Here is a 19,811-nt window from a genome sequence, read left to right as displayed (position 1 = left end):
CGGACAACTCTCCGCCGCACCTAGTCTGTAGGGAATCCAAAGCCTTCGAATCAGATCACCAGGGCATCCACATCTTGCCGATCTCTCCTCAAGAGTCCAAAAGTACAAAATATCTCAAATCCTGTTTGGTTCGCCTCAGGACGGTACGAATACAGCCATAACTGTGTCGGGTACTCGCACTTGGTCACGGTACATCGACACGACTGTTGCCATCCTAGGCTCTCAGCCCCCCGCAACTCTGGTCATCAACCGCGCGTCTGCTCTTCTCTACCATAGCATCCTTGGCCATCACCTCACTCAAGGTTTACCAAGGTGACAATCATTGTCCGAGACGACAACGACCTCGATTGCCTCTTGCGGCCCTGCGACTGCTGACTTCAACAACGGCCCAGCCGTCCAAGTTGCTTGGAGTTGCTCCCGGCAGGCATCTGTATCCTTTTATCGTCCCAATAGTTGTAATACGTGCCCTTTTAGGGTTAGGCTTTGTCACTCAAGCCTTCTGGAGGCCATTGGGTTTCGGGTCCTTGCTCAACTTCATCCCGACTACTTCCAGCCATCAGTCAACTGACTGGTGAGCTTGCTTCGCCGACCATCTACCTTAGTCAATGAGCCAGTATCGCCGCTGTGCAAAGATCCTAAGTCTTGACAAGGAAAGTATAGCCAGCGATACTGCTTCTCAGACCGCCCTTTCGATAGGCAGTCTACCTTGATCGCCGTTGGCAGTCTGAACAGGGACAACAGTCTAGGCTTTGAGACGACTAGGGGGCACCTAGCCAGTACTGCGATAGCCATAGCATCACCTCGTGCGCTACGCAGGGAGTTGTTACTTGCGTAAACCCGTATCCGTACGTGCAACCCTCTTGGTTCCCGGAGCAATTCGCCCTTCTGCCCACGGAAAAGGCCACTTCAACGACAATGGCGGAAACTCTGCAGATCCCGGGCCCAGACGTGGCCTGGTTGGCTCCTCGTCTACCGTCAGAATCTGCCATCCAGTCAGCGAGATCCCAGGGCCGTCCTTTTGTTACTCTGACATTTGCAACATCGCTGGATTCTTCCCTTTCCCTCGCACCTGGTGTGCGTACGCGCCTTTCGGGTTCCGAGTCCAAGGCTATGACACACCATCTTCGTCGTCACCATGCCGCCATTCTCGTTGGCGTTGGGACTGTCCTCGCCGATGATCCAGGCTTGAACTGCCGCATCCACGGTGCAAATCTAGACGCCCAGCCACGCCCCATTGTCTTGGATCCTCGTGGCCGATGGGACTTCACCGAACACAGCAAAGTTTTCGAAGTCGCCCGCGCCAACAACGGCTTGGCACCATTTGTGCTAGTTGGCCCGTCTGCCGTCAATCCGGAAAGGCAGGCAATCCTGGAAGCCCATGGCGGTAAATTCGTCATCCTCGAACCTCGGACGACCGAACCGCGATTCGATTGGCCTTCCATCCTCTCTGCTCTTCACGCCGAAGGTCTGGAAAGCGTCATGATCGAAGGCGGCGGGCAGGTGATCAACTCGCTTCTTGACCCTGCTTACCATCGCCTCGTTGATAGAGTCATCGTAACTATTGCGCCCACTTGGCTTGGACGCGGCGGTGTTGTTGTATCTCCCGACCGAGTCCAGAGTACCGAGGGCACTCCTGTGCCAGCCGCCAGGCTCACAGATGTTGCTTGGCACCAGTTTGGTGAAGACATAGTTCTCTCCGGTCAACCAAGTCTAGACGCCTAGGTAATTATTCCCCTTCCGACTGAGTGGCACGGCCAATAGAAGTAGCCATCAGCTCATACTAGCCAGGCTCCCGATCAAATCTGGCGATGCAAGCGGCAAACCTCAGAGGCCGACATGGAGGACTATAACTGGCCGATCACCATGGAAGGTTCAAGCAAGAAGCCGCCGCCGCGACGCACCCGCCGTATTGCCTAAGAAACTGTGCCATTGTTGGTCAACTGTCGAAACTGTCCTATTCCGTCGGGACCCTGCAGATATCAACATGCCCCTGCTTTCCCCCCACTGGGGCGCTTAACGAAAAATACGGTCTATCATACCTCGCTTGCCTGGGTATATCCCCCCTTTCCTTCTTTACTGTGCCGTTCGAACATCTAGCCGCCCTAGACGTGCCCTCGCTTCCTGGTTTCCAGCCATCTCAAGGGTGCATAGAAAATTGCCGTCAGGACAAACGCGGACTCGAAGCCTATATCTCCGGTCACTCTCGCGATCGGACCAGTGTACCAGGCCTGGTCCATCCCTGGTATGATGAGCCCGAAGCTCAGCAGGCTCGCTCCAACGGCAGCGAGTCCGGAAGGCAATAGTCGGGCAACGTTCCACGCTGCAGGGTCGTACGAGCTGTAGTTCATTCGACGGAACAACACCAGTTCTTCAATAATGACGGCATCGAAGCAGCCGGCCCAGTAACCGATCAAGCCCAAGAAGTTCTCGAGGGAGTCGGCCCACGACTCAGCAGCGCGGATTGCCATGGGAATCATGATTCCGAGCGCAACGACGACAAAGACAATGCGAGGGACCTTTGTGAAGACCGGGAGCATCTGCTGCATACAGAGAGCAACGGAGTACATGGACGTGGCGATATTGCCGATCACGCTCAGTGCGAGGATAACCAGTACGAATTTGCCAAAGCCACCAGCAGGAGCCAACATGGCTGCCATGACGCCGCCAATGCCATACGTGTCCCATCCCGACTTCCATTCGGGGACATTGTTGAGAGCACCTCCAATCGCCGCTCCTAAGATAAGCAGCGGGACCGAGGGTGTCAAGATCCCGAGGTATATATAGGAAAAGATCCTGAACCTGATTATTGTCAGTAGTGTGACTAATCCGGAAATAGGCATTGCTCACTTAGTTGTCTTGTTGGGGTTGTGGTAGGCAGTGAAGTCCGATGCAGTACCGCCAAAGGTTATGAAGTAACCGGCCATCAGACCTCCATAGTTGAGTATCTGAGCTGCTGTTGGAGGGGACGTCTCGGCCTGTTTCCACAGATGTTTCCCACCGCAACCCACGGCTATGACAATTGCAACGAGGTTCGGAAGCCATTGCCAGCGTTCCCACATATGGAGCGCGCGATACCCAATGAACGAAGCTGCAAAGCTTACAAGGCAGGCGATGACAATCCCGATCTTCACATCAATGTGTCCCGGGTTAACGGCCGCGAGAGTTTGGCCGCCAACAATCGAAGACGAGAGAGAGAACCCGGTCACAGTCGCGGCGTTGAGAAGGAGAGGAATGCCCACAAGATAGTACCTGAAACATCCGAATCGTCAGTTTGCGCGACAAGTTGGTCTTCACAGAGATATCGACTTACCCAAACGAATACCTAGCTTGGACAAGCTGCCTGAGTCCGGTATGCGAGCCAGCAATGCCCATGAATGCCGGAGGCACACAGGTCAATAAAGCGAAGAAAATGATGACCAGTGAGGCATCCCTCAAACTCAGTCCGAGCTGAGCTGTGGCTAAGGCGCCGGTTGGGATCCTATCGCCGGCATCAGCAAAACAAAAGTCACCAGCCTCCTTGGAGTTGTTGAAAGCACTTACGGCAACAAGCAAAGCAGACTTGTGAAGAAAACGGTGAAGAGATTGCTGTAGTTGGTATTGGTCCGCTCTTTGAGAGGCACTGGTTGGATCCCGTTTTCCTCCACGCCAGCATCTAGCAGCCGCTGATACCATTTCGGATTTCTTTTCGTCTCCGTCCGGTATGGATCGCCATCTTGAACGGTCAGCAAATGGGTGATGCCGCCATGGCCCTTCGAGACAGGAGGCTGACTCTCCATGTCGTACGTGTCAACCTGATCCTTCAGCGTGATGGAGGTTCGGGATGACATGGTAGCGATTCTGGGATGCGGGATTAAGGGGACGTATGGGCGGCTGTCACCTGCACTGATCCTTTTGCGGTATCCCTGGCGAAGTGAGCACCGAATTTGGACCTTTGCGGAAGCTGGCCAACCACTCCTGGAAGTTACGCCCAGAAGCACGCAGCCTTGGGAACCGATTGGGGAGCAAGTCGAGATTGGGCAGCCTGAACCGACCGAGGGCACTTTGTCGAAGCGGGGGAACTCCCAAAAACCCGACTTTTTGGTTCTTGGAGAATAAATCGTCTTTCTCCACGAGCTTCCGGTCCTCGGTGGATGAAGAAGAGGCCTTTATTGTCTCGAAAAACAAAAAGGCAGGACCGACGCCGCGGTCAGAGTAGTGAATGCCCCCTCGCAACAGACACGTAGAGGGAAGGAGGTCGGGAGGCTCTTGCCGCAATGCTGGAAAGAGCCTGTATATTCGGTGTATTCGGCCCGGGCTGAGGCGAACCCAAGCGGTCGTGTCTGTTTCCACGGGTATTGTAATGGGGTTCGATTGACGACTGTAGGCAAAGCAGGACCAGGTGGGCGACAACCATCCGAAAAGACTTGTTGCAGGAGTCGAAGAGTACAGTTGACGCAAATGAGTCGACGACGAGCGGACAGACATTGACTCTTGGATTTGTCTCCTTGCCTCGGGGGCGATGCACAGTTTGTGCAATATGGAAGGCAGTACGGAGTACAGCAAGCAACAGCAACAGTGTCAGCGGCTCTGGCAGGCGATGACGGCCCAGATTGGCGACAATATTTAACGTTGGGATTACGAGTCGCCCGTATGCAAGCTCTCGCCCTCCGAAACGGCTCGAGTCATCGTTATGCTTACGAACGGTCGAAGGTCGTTCCTTGATATGACGATCCCAACCCCCCCACAGCAGCAGCACCAGCAGCAGCTACAGTTCGAAAGCACCGTTTCGCTCCAAAGGCTAAAGGAAGCGGACGGAAGAGTCAACCGGGACAAGGGGGGGTGCAGCATGGGGGGGAAAGATGGGAGCAAGCATGGATGAGGGGTGGAGTTGCAGAGAACGAGCGAGGGTTGTGAAGGGAACTGGACTGCAACTCCCAGCGGATTATTCCCAAGAGCCAAGACAACGGGTTTCATTACTCCACGAGCTGCTATATTTTCATTTCCACAACTACACAAATTTTATTTGCAATCCATCGCTCTCCCAAGGCTTCTTTCGGCGTTTACCACCGCTACGGTACCCATCCCGAGTTAATCCCAAGTGGGGGGTTGCTTCGTCAAGCGCGAAACAGATGGGGAAAGAAAGCAGCTTTTTTAGTGAGGGGCAACTTGCAAAGAGTGTGTCAAAACGTCACTGTGGGAGTCTGGCCGGTGCCGGAAGGATTTTTGGGGAATGGCCCGAAGGGGATGGACGAAAGGGCTGAAGCCCAAAGTCCAGATGCAGAGGGGACGGACAGGAGCGAACAAGCAAAAAGGAAGCACAAAAAAAAGGGCCAAGCTCTGAATTGGGTTTTGCTTGCGTGGGAATTATGATTGAGTTGCTTTCTAAAGCACCTCACAGAATCCCCGTCACTTCCTGCCCCCCGTCCGTCCGTCCGTCCACTCCATTCCTCATCTGCTTGGTCCAAGCTGCCTTACCTCGTCCTCACATTCAAAGACCTTGCCAGCTTCCTACCTACCTCAAGGTAGTTAACTTGAGCTGCCTTAGCTGCCCAAGGTGGTGGTGGCCTGACTCTGCACCTCAAGGCTCCCTTCTCGAGCTCCTCACATGAGCTCACATGAGGTGTGTGTTGGAGTAAGCGAATAATCCAATGCAAGCCTCGTCGATTTGGGGTACGGGGTAGCCTACCTATATCGAGGAAAGGAAAGCAAGGCACTACCTACCTAATTACCCACAGACAGCCTCCCAAGTTCACGACGAAAGAAGGGTAATTAGGTTCCCGCCTATGTTAGTGTCAGCCTGGCGGTCGATCAACAAGTCCGCAAACGCCGCTGTTCTTCACTTGTTAAGGCTGTTTTTTCCTAGTGCCTGACCTTCAGCCCGTCTCATCCCACCGCCGCCGCTGCTTTGGGGGCAACGGCGTAGAGTTCGCACCATCAAACGCACCGTCAAACGCACCATGGCACTTTGGCACATTCCCAACTGCCTTACTGTAGCCCCAAGTCGTCGGGTTCCTTCGTCCGGACTTGGCGGCATTCTGGAATTCTTCTCCCGCCGGTTTTGGCCGTGCTGTTGCAATGGAGCCCGATCGGTGTCTCCTTCCTTGTGCTCTCACCTATTCATTGTCGCTTTGAAATCCGCTTGTTGGACTGTCTCACGGTCCGGCCGCACGTGCCTGCAACGCCCGACGGCACTTCTTATCAGCTCGACGGACTGCCCGGGCCAAGCAAAGCTGCCTGTATAGGTGTAGCATTCACCAAAACTCTGACAGCTCAATACCCTGTCACCTAGTACATCTCCCTCGGGACGAGATACACTTGCCGGGTTGACCAGCCTCTAGTCCTTGCAAGCTAGAACTCGGCTCGAGCGGACAGCTTCGGTGACCGTCAGGCCAAGCCCAGTAAAAGAAATTTCCGTCTTTTGCGGTCAGGTATTATTAGTCGCGCTGCTTCGCGCATTAAGTGATTGAGAAGTCTGCGACGGCCTGCTGAGCTTGTACGGCTATGACTTCCTCCGGGCCGTCACGATAGCCATTACGCAGAAGTCGCGTCTTCACTATCCTTGGCCGACGTCAAATGTGTGCAAGCAAGCTATCAGCTGCATCTGCGTCCCGTTTAGGCAAAGGAAACGAACCCCGAGTTCCCGTAATGGTGGGCGGATGGTCAATAGCGTCGCGCCTGGACTTCAGCCCCCAAGGGAGGATCGGGGGGCTTGATCCCAGTCCACCGCGTGGCTCATGACTTGCGATGATTCCTTCAATACGGCGGATTTGGCGTAATTCCAGATCTTAGTCGTTGCATCGCGGCTGGCGATCCAGATCTTTCCATGCAGGAAGAGCCTTTCCTTCCCGCTCTTTTCCACTTCCGCGAGTCGTGACCCTGTCGATAGGGCATTTCGAAAACCCTCACAATAGTATCGCACCAGCCAGTGCTGAGTGGCAGCTTCATGCGGTGCGAGCCTGAAGGTTTGGTGCGTTTCGACTATTGAGACACTGCTAGCATACGACATCGTGTAGTCTGCCCGCTGTCTGCCACGTTTTCGACGCGGACATCGGGTCATTGACTGACTGCGTGATGCCTCGTGGAATCTCTCTTACCTGCCATCACAAAGATTCTACTTGTTGCCACGTTTTTCTCCCTGCCGTCAGGGTTTGGATGGAGGGTGACATGGCTTATGCAGCGTTTTGACACGGGACGAATAACGTCGCTCAAAACGCTTGTGTACATGACTCTCCAAGCGCTCGTCATCCTCTTCACCGTAACGTCGAGTGACGGTTCGCACAAGATGAAAACTCATCCCCGTCATGCGTTCTCATGGAGAAGTTGGATACGTCGAGTTGGGGCCAAGAGATATTTCTTTCTTGGTGGTGGGCAAAGCTCCAATCAGACTCGTCTCGGGGCGGATCCGGACCCTCGTTGAGAGGAGCCCTGACGCAGGCTTGATATGACTGCAGCCCGTCTTTCTGAAGTTGATAAGATCGACAAAAGAAGATGGCAAAACCCCCTACGTCTAGGAGAAGTTCCGGATGACAAAATCCCATTTTTCAGAATCCAGTTCAGAAATGGTGTCAGGCTCCGCATTATTGACGTGGACGTGGCTCCTCCAGTCGGTCCAGATGCAACATCGGCTATGTTGGCTTCAACAATTGTTCATTTGGTCTTCCTTGACTTGGCTACGAAAAGCAGCCGTCGTTGAGAGAAAGGCCTTGAACCTCAAAGCCACAACTTACTCAGTTGTTGTCAATTGGATGCAAGGAATTTCCTATGCGTACTTTGAATGCCCAGGTTCCCCCTCGAAATCGACTGTGCACGGTTTCATCAACCCGAAGCCTAAAAGCTTAGTAAATGTGTGTTGGCATGAGGGCTAGACCGCCTCACTTTGTCCTTTGCTCTTCAAGAAGAGACCGACTGTCGCAGCAACTCCTGTGCCCTTTGGCTGCGTGGTGTTATGGAGCATTCAAAATGTTCCGGATGACTAGCGGTTTGACGTCAGAATTTCAAAAGTTTTGACAGTTATGGAGCAGCACACAAACTCACCAGGTTCCACCATTGGTGAAGGCAATCTTTGGCTCCATGACTTGGCCATCTGGTCCGACTTTCTTACCAATGTTGAGAGTGGCAAGCATTGTTGCAACTGCTATCCAGACACTGTTGTCTGCCAGGAAGCGTCCAACACAGACTCGACGTCCAAAGCCAAACTGACCAAGTGGCAAGGGCTCGCCATGGCCTCCAGAAGACTCTGGTTGGTATCTGTCCGGGTTGAAAGACTTGGGGTCCTTGTACACCCGCTCGTCCTGAGTCATTGCGCTTGAATTGAAGAAGACAATAGACCTGGGGAAAGCAGTCAGTACTTTCTTCTAGAAGCATGCAGCTTTTCGGCCCGTTGAGGGGTGAAAGGGGGGCAAGCGAACCTACCCTTTAGGGATGAACATGCCGTTATAGACGTCGTCCTCGAGAGATTTGTGGGGAATTCCTAACGGTGCCAATGGTGACCATCTGTTTCTTTCTCGTCAGAAGCTATCCCACGTGGGTCTCGACCTGAGTAGCAAGAGGAAGCTTACCGGTAGACTTCCTGAACAATGTGGTCAATGTATTGGAGGGATGGCCTGTCTGAAAGATCGGGCAGTCTGTCGAGCCCAACCACGCGCTCGATGCAGGCCTGCGCTTTTTCTTGAATCTCAGGATGGAGAACCATGTTCAAAACAAAGACGACCATGGTGGCCCAAGTCTGGTGCAAGTCAGAGTCAGCAGTGTATCAAATATCAGAGAGGAGCAAAGTTACCGTATCGGCCCCTGCGATGAAGATGGCGCCTGCTGCTCCCTTGATGTCGTCAAGTGACCATTCATTATCGAGTCCTCTCTTGGCGTTGGAAGAATAGGTTTCCAATAACCTATGTGCGAAGGAAGGGCTGTCCTTGCCGCGAGCCTGGACTTGTTAGTGCTGCGGGCATGGACTTGACTAGGAGCATACACTCACCAACTCTTCCTGCGCAACAGCAAATGGAACGTCATGCAACTTGCGTATAGCCCATCCCCATTCTCGCGCGAATTTCAGCGACCAGTCTCGAACTAGCCAGACAGGCAAATGACGAGCTAGAACAAAGGCCAACGTTACTAAAAGCGCGAGAGTCGGAATTGTGTTGCATCCGTAACTTACCAGGGGGAAAGATGTCGACGATGCTGTTGGCGGGTGCACCACCATTTCCAGTGGCGTACATGGCATCTTGGGCAATCTTGACGTACGGGTCGTTATCCTCATGAACGTCAACTCCATAGCTCACTTTGAGGACGATGGCAACGGCGAATCTGGAAGGGTCAGCTACGTATCAACAGTCAGCCAAAGCCAAGAAGCGATTCACCTTTTCATGGACATTTGCCACCTGTCAGGGTTGCTGACGATGCCATGAACGGATTTGCGGGCCTCGGCGACCTGCAGAGGGTACCACTGCCGGACATTGGTGTTACTGAAAGTGGTCTGCAGCAGCTTTCGGTGCATCTGCCAGCGGGGTCCGAAGGGCAGGAAGGTCAGCGTCTTGCCCCAGCCCATGCTAAGGAGGGGACAGCCTGCATCAGTATGCCGACAAGATAGCTCAGGGTCGAAGTCGGGGCGACTTACACCTCAAACAGAGTGAATCTGGGTCTGTCACAGTAGTTGGCCCCCCTACGATCGAGAAGATCCTTGGCAGCCTCGACACTGTTAAGCACCACGATGGATTGGCCGAGAGATTTGACGTGAATGACATCCGAGTCTTTTATTACGTTAGTCGCGAAGAACTCTCAAAGAGGTGTATAGAGGGAGAAAGCAGACTCACCATACTTTCTTGCCCACTCTGCGTACGTTTGGGCAGTGTTCTCTTTGGGTATAACACGGAGGTGGCCGAGGAGAAACTCGCCCGGCGGACCCGGAGGTAATGGCGGATGGCCCCATGATGACCGCGGTCTTATCAAGATGAGGAGGACTACAATAGCTACACAAGCGGCTGTTGTAGTCCATGCTGAGGTGCTTTGATTCGAGTCCATTGGGATTGTGAAGTTGGACAAGTCGAAGTTGGTGGGGTCAAGGGTCCGAGTCCACCAGCAAGAGAAGCAAGAGGAGTCCGGTGATGTGATTCCGGACAAACTTGCAACGAGCCCAGAGGCTCGAGAATAAGGCGAAGAGCTGTTTTGAAGTCGGAAACAGACATCCAGCAAAGGAGAGCCGTCAAAAGTGAATGAAGTCGACGCTAAGGGCATGGAGCTTGGGCAACCGGTGAATAGGAAGCCGCTTATTCGTGAAAGACACGGGAAGAAGGCGGCCATCTGGGTCTAGGACACGGCCCTTGCCTACTTGGTCCAGGAGCGCATGAGAGTGCAGTGTCGTGTGTCGTGTGTCGAGCAATGGAAGGCGAAAGCCTTCCAGGATGAGAGACAGGGCAAGCACCTCTCCACTGATGACTGGAGGCAGGAATGGGAGAGAGAGCAGGAGCCTAAAGTTCGGAGACAGGCAGAGGCAGGTGGGTAGTGAGGTAGTGGAAGGTAAGGGAAGGAAGATACTTCTGTGACATAGAAAGGGAAGGCACTTTGCAAGTCACTCGCTCTCTTCTTGCCTTCTCTTGGCTTTGCTTTTCCCGGGCAGTTTCTTGAGTTGTTCAGGATGTTGGTGTTTGCTCTCGGTCTCTCTTGCTCTTTCCCTTTCCGTCTCTCTACCTTCACACACACTCTCTCAAATGTCAAAGTCAAGAAGTCATTCATCCCATCTTGACCCAACAACATCTACACTTTTTCCTCCACACACACACACATAGACACACAGACTCAGACACACACACATACGCACGCCGCACTCGCATTCCACACCAACACAACCCCGGCCTGGACCTAGGCATGACGGCGCGCCAAATGCAGCATGGCGTGGCGGGCGTGGGAGACAATAGGGGATCGAGTCTAACGGTATGCCGCATGCACCCTCAAAGTCTAATCCGGCGTAATGTCGTTCACTTCCACGTGTCGAACAGAACGAAACAAACGGTCGGTTCAAGCCGGCGCCCAAACCGGCGGTGTCAGCGGATGCCGAGTGCTGCACGGCAAGAACAGCGCAGCCATTCCGCCCATGGCGCCGAAAAGATGGCTGCTGCTCTAGCACTCTTTCATCTAGGCAGCGGAGGGGAGGCCGAGATTTGTTTGCTGGGTAAGGTACGGAGTACGGACGGGGACATCAAAGGTCCAGACCCTTCTCTCTCTCCCGTCTACGGAGTAAGGCATCCATGGATGGCTCCCCAGCAGCTGAAGATCCCGCCCGTCTCGGCGGATGGTCGGTGGCTGGTGGATGGAATGGAACTTCTGGAACTTCTGGAAGGTCCAGGAATGGACAGCAAGACAACCTGACAGGTTCCATTGCAACACCCGATCGGATTGAGCATGAACGGTACGGGTACGGAGTAAGGGGGTCGGATACGCTTCCACTAACCTTCCACTCCTTAAAAGGTGGCTCCGTTCTTCGGCTCGGCTCTTTATTTGTGTGTGTGCTGTGTGCCTGAACCAGTGTGCCAGCCTCCCACCTGCGAGCTCCCAAGGTCATCAGCTGTCAGTCTTTTCGCCTTGTTTCGGCAAGGACTAGGGATGGAAAAATTGGGGGAGGGGGACATGTTAGGCATGGCATCTGTCTCTCTAACTGACTAAGGTAAGGTGTCGGGTTGAATCTCCCTTTATTCCTGCGGATGGACATCTTGTCAGAAACCGTATCGCGTTGCCATATCAAATCACTGCACAGCACTGGGCCTCAGACGACCTGATCATGCTGACCAGAGCCAGTAGCGAGAAAAACTAGCCGACAGTGGATCCTGTCTTTTGTCTGTTTTCCCTGCTTTGACAGCTTTTTCTGTGGAAATTCTCCAGTAACGCCAACAACCCAAAGATGCACCATCTGCAAAGACTGCAAAGACTGGATCTCTTTCCGGTCCCTCCCGGTCCGTAGGGCCAATCCCTCGAGCAGGCCCACGGAGAGGATTCCCACCCGGGCCCCCTGCAACATCACTCGGCTGCCCCTCCCACCCTTACGCTACAGAATTCCAACCGCGAACCTGGCAGCCAATGCCCCGCCAAGTGCATCATCATCCCACCTCCGTTGGCGTTGGCTTTGGCGGGGTCCTGTCACCATTCGTCGGCTGGGAAAATTCAATGCCTCACATCCATTTCTCTGCCCCTCACCACCTGATCTACCGTTATCTCACCTCAGTACCCGAGCTGCATTCTTTCGCTCGGAAAGAGAAGCCTCTGTCTCATCAAGATACCCGATTGCGACCGCACGATCCGAATCATAAAATATCCCAGGTTGCCTTTGCAGGTTGTCTTTGACGTTGACGACATCTTAATCATCTTCATCGCCGAGGAGGGAAAACACGAGAAACCGAACACCGAGAAAGAAGATCAAATTGCCCGAAATGGCTGCCACCAAGACCCCCCAGATCACCGTTCTCGGCTCCCTCAACATCGACTTGACCTCCTACGTCCCCCACCACCCCCTGCCGGGCGAGACCCTCACCTCGAACTCTGTTGTCATTTCACCTGGAGGAAAGGGCGCAAACCAGGCCGTCGCCTGCGCCAAGCTCTCCCGCTCCCGCGAAGCCCCCAACGATGCCGCCGCCGAAACCGCCTCCGTCTCCATGATCGGCGCCGTCGGCAGCGACTCCTACGGCGACCTCCTCCTCAAGAACCTCGGCGAGCACGGCGTTCGCACCGACCGCATCGCCGTGGGTAGCGACCTCAAGACTGGCATGGCTATCATCGTCGTCGATGAACCCACCGGACAGAACCGCATCATCCTCGCTCCCGAGGCCAACCATGCCGTCACCCCCGAAAAGTTCGGCACCCTCCCCGAGACCCTCGACCCCAAGCCCGACCTGCTGGTGATGCAGCTCGAGGTACCTCTCGAGACCGTCCTCGCCGCCCTCCGCTCCGCAAAGGCCGCCTCCGTCCCCGTCCTCCTCAACCCCGCCCCGGCACAGCGCCTCCCTGACGAGGCCTACGACGGACTCGCCCACCTCGTCGTCAACGAGACCGAAGCCGCCATCTTGTCCGGCTGCGACGAGTCCGAACTCGACACCCCCGAGGGCCTCAAGCGCGTCGGCGAGTGGTTCATGGCCAAGAAGGTCAGCAACGTCATCATTACCCTCGGTGGCCGCGGCGTCTACTACGCCAACAAGGAGGGCGCCGCCGAGCTCATCGCCGCCCAAAAGGTCAAGGTCGTCGACACCACCGCCGCCGGCGACACCTTTGTCGGCTCCTACTGCGTTGCCGCCGTGACCGCCCAGGCCAAGGGCGTGGCTTTTGACATCTCCTCCGCCATCAAGAGCGCCAACAATGCGGCGGCCAAGACGGTCGAGCGTAAGGGCGCGCAAACATCCATTCCTTGGAGAGATGAGTTGCAGTAAAGGACGGCTGCATGAAATCGAGTAAAAAAAAGTAAAACGTAAAACTATTAAACAGTGAACCAAAAAACAAAGAAAAGCATCAATCATTCAGGCTCAGCAGACAAAATCATAGTGAAAAGGGTGAACGAACACCATACGATTCGTAACTCGGGTGCTTCTAATTCGAATACTCTCAGAGACGCGCGTGTACGTGAATGCCTCCTACTCCTATAAACCAAGACTAAAATAGCACAAGCTTCGAGCCCTCTCAAGACCACCAGCTCGTCCAACTCCAACGGCTGGATGACTTTCTTCTCTGGCTGCGAGGGGACTCTCCTCCATGCGCCTCTCTGTTCTCTGCTTCATGACCTTCATCTCGGGTGCCGGCGACTGAAGATGCCAAGCCTCTCAAAACGCCCGGGCCTATCGAGCGCGGGCTTCTCAGTGCGGCCAAATGATTCGCAAACCTATTTTTGAATCCGGCTCCGGTTGCCGCCTCGCCGGGGCACGTTGCAGTTGATGGCCACCGCTTCCCTTGTTCCGCGCGGGGCCTACCCCAGTCCAAGTCCACTGCCGACGTCCTCCGACGCCCGGGAGACCACCCATCGTACATTGCGTCTGGTTTTCTGACTGTCACGTCTCTACCGAGGCTTGCCTCTCGCCTAGGAACAACCGGAGGGCTCAGCATATCCATTGGTTCGTCTCCCAAAGACAAGTCCATCCTGGACCTCGCCCTGAGGGGCCTTTGTGGTGATATGCGGTTAATCGCATTACGAGCTTTCGTTGACTCCCAATGTCCACGGATGATGCTCGGAATGGGATTATATGTTGGGGCTGAACTTGGAGACCATGGTGATCGGTGATTGTGTTGCTTGACGATGGCCGTAGCAAATGTTTCTAGTTTTGTGCCGCCTTCTGCTATGTCGTCGATGAAGTCACTTCGACTTTGGCAAAAGAATGCTGAATGATTGTACTTGACCGAAACGCGTATGTACTCGAGGTTTGAATCCCCTAACTGATACTCCAAGTCTTCAATCAGCTCATCTGACCTGTGTTTGACATGGCCTTGCTGCGTAGTCACGGCAGTGGAGCGAGGCGATTTGACTAGGACTTGCGCAAGCAGCAATGCATTATCGCCATTGCCTAGTGTTCTGTGCCACAATCAGACAATTATCAGAAACACCAGGTGAAAGTACTCACGTCTGAATAGGATCATCCCGAATTGTCTCAAGAATACAACTGGTTCCAAGCGAAACAATTTGGATATCCATGCTGTGAATACACCCATGCCTGAAAGGATCTAAGTCAATGTTAGCATGGAGATCAACATCGACATTTACGTCTACATACCTGTAGAAGATTGCTTATTGACTCCGCTCAGCAAGGCAGACTCATTCTCAATAGAAATATCGTCGCAGAGTAGGCCGTTGAGAGGTTGACATAATTGGCCTGAAACCTCGACGGCAACCCAGAAGCTTGCCGTGCTGCCATCGAGAGCCCTCATTTCTGGGGTGATGAAAATCTTCGGCACGAGCACACGGGAGCTGTGAGACGTGTTTATCTCTCCTGAAGTAGCTGAGTGATATGAAGTGCTAGCTTGAGCAGCCAGAGACGAGTTACTAGAAGACCGCACGAAATAAGAAGCACCGCGTTGTGGTGCTTGGGATACTGCCTCAAAGCCATCATCGTCATCGAATGGCCCAGAAATAGCATGTGAAACGAACTTATCCCAAGCTGGTGGTCCTGGTCGAGATCAGCAAGTGTTATTCAGTCTCAAGTCCAGACTCACGATGCGCTTGTGACCGTCCTCCGGGTGAAGCCTGTTCCTAGCCACGATTCTTCGAACGAGGCATCTTCCCGGTCCCGTGGTTCCCTCGCTTCTTCCTCACAAAGAGAGACTCGCCAGATGGTCCCGGTACACCGTCTAAACCCTCGTCAGTCTCGGCAACTGATCGCGAGCCGCTTGCATCTCCTCGGAACTCCCCTCCAGAACCACGCCCGAGTCTCTTGAGAACCTTGAGCGGCTGCGGGACTTCGGGACCGCCCCTCTCTGATCCGTCCTCCGCCTTGTCGGCGAGAAACTCCAGCTCAAACGACTGGCCCTCGAGGGATGCCATGTCTCGGGCGGCGGCTGGATCTGGACCGTGGTAGTAGTGGCCCGTTGGGGCACCGAGGCTACCTCGTGGATGCCGCGCTGGATCGAAGGTGTCGGGGTGTCCTGATACGTCCTGAGACTTTCGAGATCCGGCCACGAGTCGTCGTAGTGTAGCGTGTTGGTTGCGAGGCTGGTGGTGGCGCTGTCGTTCGATTTGACGCGTCGGAGGCCGAACCAGCGTCTCGCCGGCTTGGGTTCGATGGCACCGGCTGCGTCCCTGAAGTTGCGTGAGATGAAGCGGGCGGTGAAGCCTGCGATGAGTAGCATGGGTACGACGGTGACTAGAACGATGAGAACTGCGGCTACGGGAGTTGAGAGGCCCATAGTCGAAGGAACAAGACGGTAAGTTAATGTACGTGATGATCTGACGTCTTGGAATGATGATCTATTATGCAGGGGCCATTGAAAAGTTGTATGTAGTAAGGCTATGTGGAAGAGAAGAATGTACCTACGCAGGCAGGTCTACATCCCATCCGCTACAGGGGAAGGTGAACGTGCATGCTAGGTGAGCTAGGTAATGTCAAGAGGTTTTAGAGGTAGTCGCTTTCAAGCAAAGTCAAATCCGTCATTCCGACGCAGGCACGCCCTGCATGCTTCTACGTTCTTCAGGTGTCGCCGGGCTGCTTCCCAGTGTACGCTGCAGATTTTCTCTCACAGCGTCCACGTCGCCTTCCTCCATTGCAAGGAAGTTGATCTGTTATCGTTCATGGTCAGAAGCCGCCCTAGTCTCATGGTTCACGCATTTGAAGCGAAGAAAGGTTACTCACCAGGTCATCCCCACCCGACGTCGCCCCGTACAAGACCGCCTCAGATAGGGACGTCGCGATGCCCTTCTGTACTCTATCCTCCCAAACGCCTTCCCAGTTCCATTCCCCAGGCTTTCTGGAGACGGAAGGCGCACTGCCGATAGGTTTCCTAACAATGGAGTGAACACTCCCGCTGGTGGAAGGCTTCCTCTCAGGCAGCGGAGGCGGCGCCTCCTCCACCTTTTCTTCCCCTTCCGCTTCACCTTCCTTCTTCTCCTGAGCAACACCATCAGCAGCCTCTGCCACTTTGTCGCTCTCCTGCTCCTTTTCACTCTTCTCCTGATGCGCCGGATCGCCAGGGAAACTCTTGCCCATCTGTCGCTGACGTGTCCGCCACGCGTGCCACGCGCCAGGGTTTCCCGCAGCTTCGAGTGGCACCGAGTCCAGCACCTTTTCGTCGTCGAACGTGCTCCGGATATATCGCAAGACCTCGTACGTGGAGACCTCTCGCCTCGAGGTGTCGAGGTAGCCAGGCCGTTCTCCGAGAGGCGTCGCCTTTGAGCTCGGCGTCGACGTAGTGCTGGATGGCCCCCCACCGCCTCTGGCGGGCGTCGCGGGCGGTTGTTGTTGCTGCTGGCCGCTGACCTGTCGGCTCCCCGCGTTGCTTTTGCTGCCGCGCCCGAACCAAGCGGGGAATCCGTGTCGTAGACTGAAGCCTCCGGGCGGTAGGCGCTCTGCGTCGGTGGCGCTTACCGTGCCGTTGTCCTGAATGTCGGTGGTGTACATGTACGTTGTTAATGGTGTGATTAGGGGATGGAAAATGTCTGTTGAAAAAGTGACGAGTGGCGGTAGTCGAGGATATGTGTCTGGGAACGATATCTGAAATCTCAGGATAGCCGTAGCGTAGGGTCCTGCGAACGAGTCTCAGTCTTCTCTCCGTTCCTCTCTTCACTCTGGGTCTTCCTCTCTCATCGTGAAGAGAGTCCGGGGGCTTCCATACCGTGCCTCACAAACATGACGCCGGACCATAGCATCGGGTCTCCTGGCGTCAAGCTCACAAAGACCCCCTCCGGGCAAGCCTGCTTCAGACCGGCGCTGGCGTACAGGGATTAGCAACTTACACGCTTAAATCAGACCTCAAGGGGTGACGTTCGATGGGGTCTGGGTTTGGGGGAAACTCACAATTCGGCCAGGAGGTGCTGTCGCCGCAACGACGGCATACTGCCCATCCGTAGACTCGCCATTTTTTCTTATAAACAAAGCATCAAAAATAAGGACTTGATGAGGATGAAATGTGCCGCAATGAGAGGAAGCCCGTCTTGAGACATTGAACAACGTCTCATTCATGCGTGAAGCAAGGGCGGTCAGGAAAAGCGGTAAGATATTCTGCCGGCCCAATTCTTTATCGTGATAAGAGAAGCCTTATCTTATCGGTGACAGCGAGGGCTGCCCGTTTTTACCCCACCTCCACTGTACGTCACAAGCTACCCCGCCAAAAAGTGTTCACGGCAGGTGTAGCGATCTCGGTCATCTCGGCCGTCGCGTCGGCGTCACTCTTGTCAAGGCTGGCGGCTCGGGCGGAGAGAAATTTCAGTGGAGGAGGCGCAAAATACAGAGTTCTCAAGTTTCTGTGTATACGAGGGTTCGCGAATCGCAACGTGATTCCGCCATGCACACAACAATGACGCATGGGCAAAAGGAAACTCCACGATGGCATCGAATCAATCAGAAATGGAGGGGTAAAATTTTGGTCTCATGATCTATTCACATCCGAGAGTTGATATCCCAATATGCAGGTGACTGATGCTCGTCACTCTTACAGCCCTGGCATCTCTGTGCCACGTTTACATGTAGCCCTCCAAAGCAGTGATGCCTCCGAATGGATGAATAATGACATGCCCGAGAGGCTTCTTACTGGGCCACTATTTCCCGAGGCGGGCCTCGATCTTGCCCTTCTCCTTCGCCTTGATCTCGGCCAACTCCTCCTTGGTACTGTCGAACCTCGCATTCACCTGGTTGAAGGGGTTCTCTGGGCTCTTCTCAAACTCCTTTCTAATCTTGTCCTTCTTCTGCTGCTGGCGCAGGCCCTGGCCCGAGCCGTCGTCCTCCATCTCCTTGAGCCGGCGCTCCTCGAATGCCGCGTACGCCGCCTTGAAACGTCGCTCGGGGTGGCGGTCAATCTTTGCGTTGTTGTCGGAGCCTGTGAGGGAGAGGGCGTCGAGGGCGTTGTCGATACCGGTGGCGTTGAGCGCGGCAAGCGAGCCTCCGCTCTGATCGCCGTCCAACTGTGACAGATCGAGCCCACGTGTCTTCTTAACGGCCGTCTTGTTGTTCTTGGGTCCAGTCCGTCCGGGGGTGTTGGCCTCCTCCTCTTTCAGAAGCGCATCCTTCTCGGCCTTCTTTCTGGCTGCTTCTGCCTTCTTGGCGGCTTCAGCTTCCCTAAACGATGGATGATGTGGTCAGCCATGGCACTGGGTTGGTTTTCCTCTCTGTGGGGTACTGGAGATCTCGAGAGATGAGGAAACGTGATGCATGGAAGCCCGTGGTGACACATGTGGGACACCACATCGTGGCGGCCGAGGGGAGGTTGCCGTCACGTTGTTCGTGACTCTTACTCACTTCTTTCCAGCTCCCTTGGCGCCCTTGCCCCAGTCGGCGTCTTCAGCGGCAGCCCTCTTCGCGTCCTCGGCAGCGGCCTTCTGTGCAGCAGCATCGGCCTTACGGGCGTTCCCGGCAGCCTTTTTGCTATTCTCGCCTGCTCCCTTCTTGCCAGCCATGTTGTCTCCTTGTGATGCTGGGTGTATGGTTCGGTCACTGGTCGGCGATATGCGCGATATGCGATGCGATGCTATGCGATGCGCGGGTTTGCAATAGTCGTTCGTATGCGTGTGCTGTATGTAAGGTAGCTTGCTTCTCTGTGTGGCCGCGTGCGTGGTTCGTGGCTAGTGCCCGGGATGTTGCAGTGGAGCAAGTGGTGCGTGTGAGGGATGTTGTGAACCCCGAGGGGAGATGGGAGAGGGGAGAAAACAAATTGGTTGTCGTTGCCTCCTCCGCAGACCTATGGGCTAAATGGAGAATGAGTAAAGCGGAGCGGAGCGTGAGGGAGGTAATTAAGGCAGCGTAGCGTTGGACCCTCCGTGGTCACTGGTGTAAGGTGGTGTAAAGTACTTACCTTAGCTAGGGCCGGTGCGGCGGGCCAGGGATGAATGGGGTAAGGTCGTCAAAAGAAGCTGGCGGGAGGGTGGTGGACAGTGTAAAAGCCGGTGATTTGGACGGTCCCTACCTAGGTACCTTGAGGTAGCCGGGTCCTTTTCCATTAAAGGTACCTCGGACTATTACCTTTGGCAGGTATTAGGTTGTTTCCAGGCTCTTTCCATCCGATGTCCCTGTGGCTCTCAAGCATTGGATGACCGGGACAGACAGCCTCTACCAGATTTAGAGACGGCGACCAACAGACACGATCGCTCAAGGACTCGGTGCGTAAGGTAAGGTAGGTAGCCACAGCATGGCTACAAGGGTATGCAAGCAGCTACCACCTCGTGTTTT

General features: G+C 54.7%; 7 protein-coding genes across 7 annotated transcripts; 2 read left to right on the top strand and 5 right to left on the bottom strand.

Moving 5' to 3' along the window:
- Positions 1–915: 915 nt before the first annotated feature.
- On the top strand, positions 916–1,722 carry HER10_EVM0005191 (riboflavin biosynthesis protein RibD domain-containing protein; the record flags this gene model as incomplete). Its single annotated transcript, XM_035474814.1, has 1 exon — positions 916–1,722. The coding sequence occupies one exon, from the start codon at positions 916–918 to the stop codon at positions 1,720–1,722; it is 807 nt and encodes a 268-aa protein (XP_035326840.1).
- A 380-nt stretch (positions 1,723–2,102) lies between these two features.
- Positions 2,103–3,827, bottom strand: HER10_EVM0007153 (NCS1 nucleoside transporter; the record flags this gene model as incomplete). The annotated part of the gene is made up of 4 exons (XM_035476719.1): positions 2,103–2,799; positions 2,848–3,249; positions 3,311–3,478; positions 3,541–3,827. 4 exons carry the CDS (start codon positions 3,825–3,827, stop codon positions 2,103–2,105), a joined length of 1,554 nt encoding a protein of 517 aa, XP_035326963.1.
- A 4,042-nt stretch (positions 3,828–7,869) lies between these two features.
- HER10_EVM0010505 (cytochrome P450) lies at positions 7,870–9,996 on the bottom strand (the record flags this gene model as incomplete). The annotated part of the gene is made up of 10 exons (XM_035479962.1): positions 7,870–7,951; positions 8,014–8,307; positions 8,392–8,472; positions 8,538–8,704; positions 8,759–8,902; positions 8,954–9,069; positions 9,134–9,282; positions 9,336–9,524; positions 9,593–9,725; positions 9,789–9,996. The coding sequence occupies 10 exons, from the start codon at positions 9,994–9,996 to the stop codon at positions 7,870–7,872; spliced, it is 1,563 nt and encodes a 520-aa protein (XP_035327233.1).
- Positions 9,997–12,395: 2,399 nt separating this feature from the next.
- HER10_EVM0000141 (ribokinase) lies at positions 12,396–13,385 on the top strand (the record flags this gene model as incomplete). The annotated part of the gene is made up of 1 exon (XM_035469936.1): positions 12,396–13,385. One exon carries the CDS (start codon positions 12,396–12,398, stop codon positions 13,383–13,385), a length of 990 nt encoding a protein of 329 aa, XP_035326416.1.
- Positions 13,386–14,280: 895 nt separating this feature from the next.
- On the bottom strand, positions 14,281–15,843 carry HER10_EVM0013438 (uncharacterized protein; the record flags this gene model as incomplete). Its single annotated transcript, XM_035482795.1, has 2 exons — positions 14,281–14,820; positions 15,544–15,843. The coding sequence occupies 2 exons, from the start codon at positions 15,841–15,843 to the stop codon at positions 14,707–14,709; spliced, it is 414 nt and encodes a 137-aa protein (XP_035327475.1). The 3' UTR covers positions 14,281–14,706.
- Positions 15,844–15,915: 72 nt separating this feature from the next.
- Positions 15,916–17,582, bottom strand: HER10_EVM0000326 (ubiquitin-conjugating enzyme). Its single transcript, XM_035470113.1, has 4 exons — positions 17,448–17,582; positions 17,266–17,360; positions 16,287–17,176; positions 15,916–16,213 (listed from the first exon to the last, which is right to left on the bottom strand). Exons 1-4 carry the CDS (start codon positions 17,507–17,509, stop codon positions 16,085–16,087), a joined length of 1,176 nt encoding a protein of 391 aa, XP_035326438.1. The 5' UTR covers positions 17,510–17,582; the 3' UTR covers positions 15,916–16,084.
- Positions 17,583–17,997: 415 nt separating this feature from the next.
- HER10_EVM0013233 (uncharacterized protein) lies at positions 17,998–19,384 on the bottom strand. Its single transcript, XM_035482597.1, has 2 exons — positions 18,885–19,384; positions 17,998–18,704 (listed from the first exon to the last, which is right to left on the bottom strand). Exons 1-2 carry the CDS (start codon positions 19,040–19,042, stop codon positions 18,188–18,190), a joined length of 675 nt encoding a protein of 224 aa, XP_035327462.1. The 5' UTR covers positions 19,043–19,384; the 3' UTR covers positions 17,998–18,187.
- Positions 19,385–19,811: the final 427 nt, after the last annotated feature.

Source organism: Colletotrichum scovillei (genome assembly GCF_011075155.1).
Source record: "Colletotrichum scovillei strain TJNH1 chromosome Unknown Contig00011, whole genome shotgun sequence".
NCBI lineage: Eukaryota > Fungi > Ascomycota > Sordariomycetes > Glomerellales > Glomerellaceae > Colletotrichum > Colletotrichum scovillei.
Note: the sequence above shows the minus strand (reverse complement) of the source record. Positions and strands in the feature narration are given on the sequence as shown.

Coding starts and splice junctions, on each gene's coding strand:
- HER10_EVM0000326 (XM_035470113.1), bottom strand. CDS start 17,509: ATGGCGAGTCTACGGATGGGCAGTATGCCGTCGTTGCGGCGACAGCAC. Junction 17,177..17,265: donor CGTCATGTTTGTGAGGCACG/GTATGGAAGCCC, acceptor ACTCGTTCGCAG/GACCCTACGCTACGGCTATC. Junction 16,214..16,286: donor CGTCGGGTGGGGATGACCTG/GTGAGTAACCTT, acceptor GAACGATAACAG/ATCAACTTCCTTGCAATGGA.
- HER10_EVM0013233 (XM_035482597.1), bottom strand. CDS start 19,042: ATGGCTGGCAAGAAGGGAGCAGGCGAGAATAGCAAAAAGGCTGCCGGG. Junction 18,705..18,884: donor GCCAAGGGAGCTGGAAAGAA/GTGAGTAAGAGT, acceptor TCCATCGTTTAG/GGAAGCTGAAGCCGCCAAGA.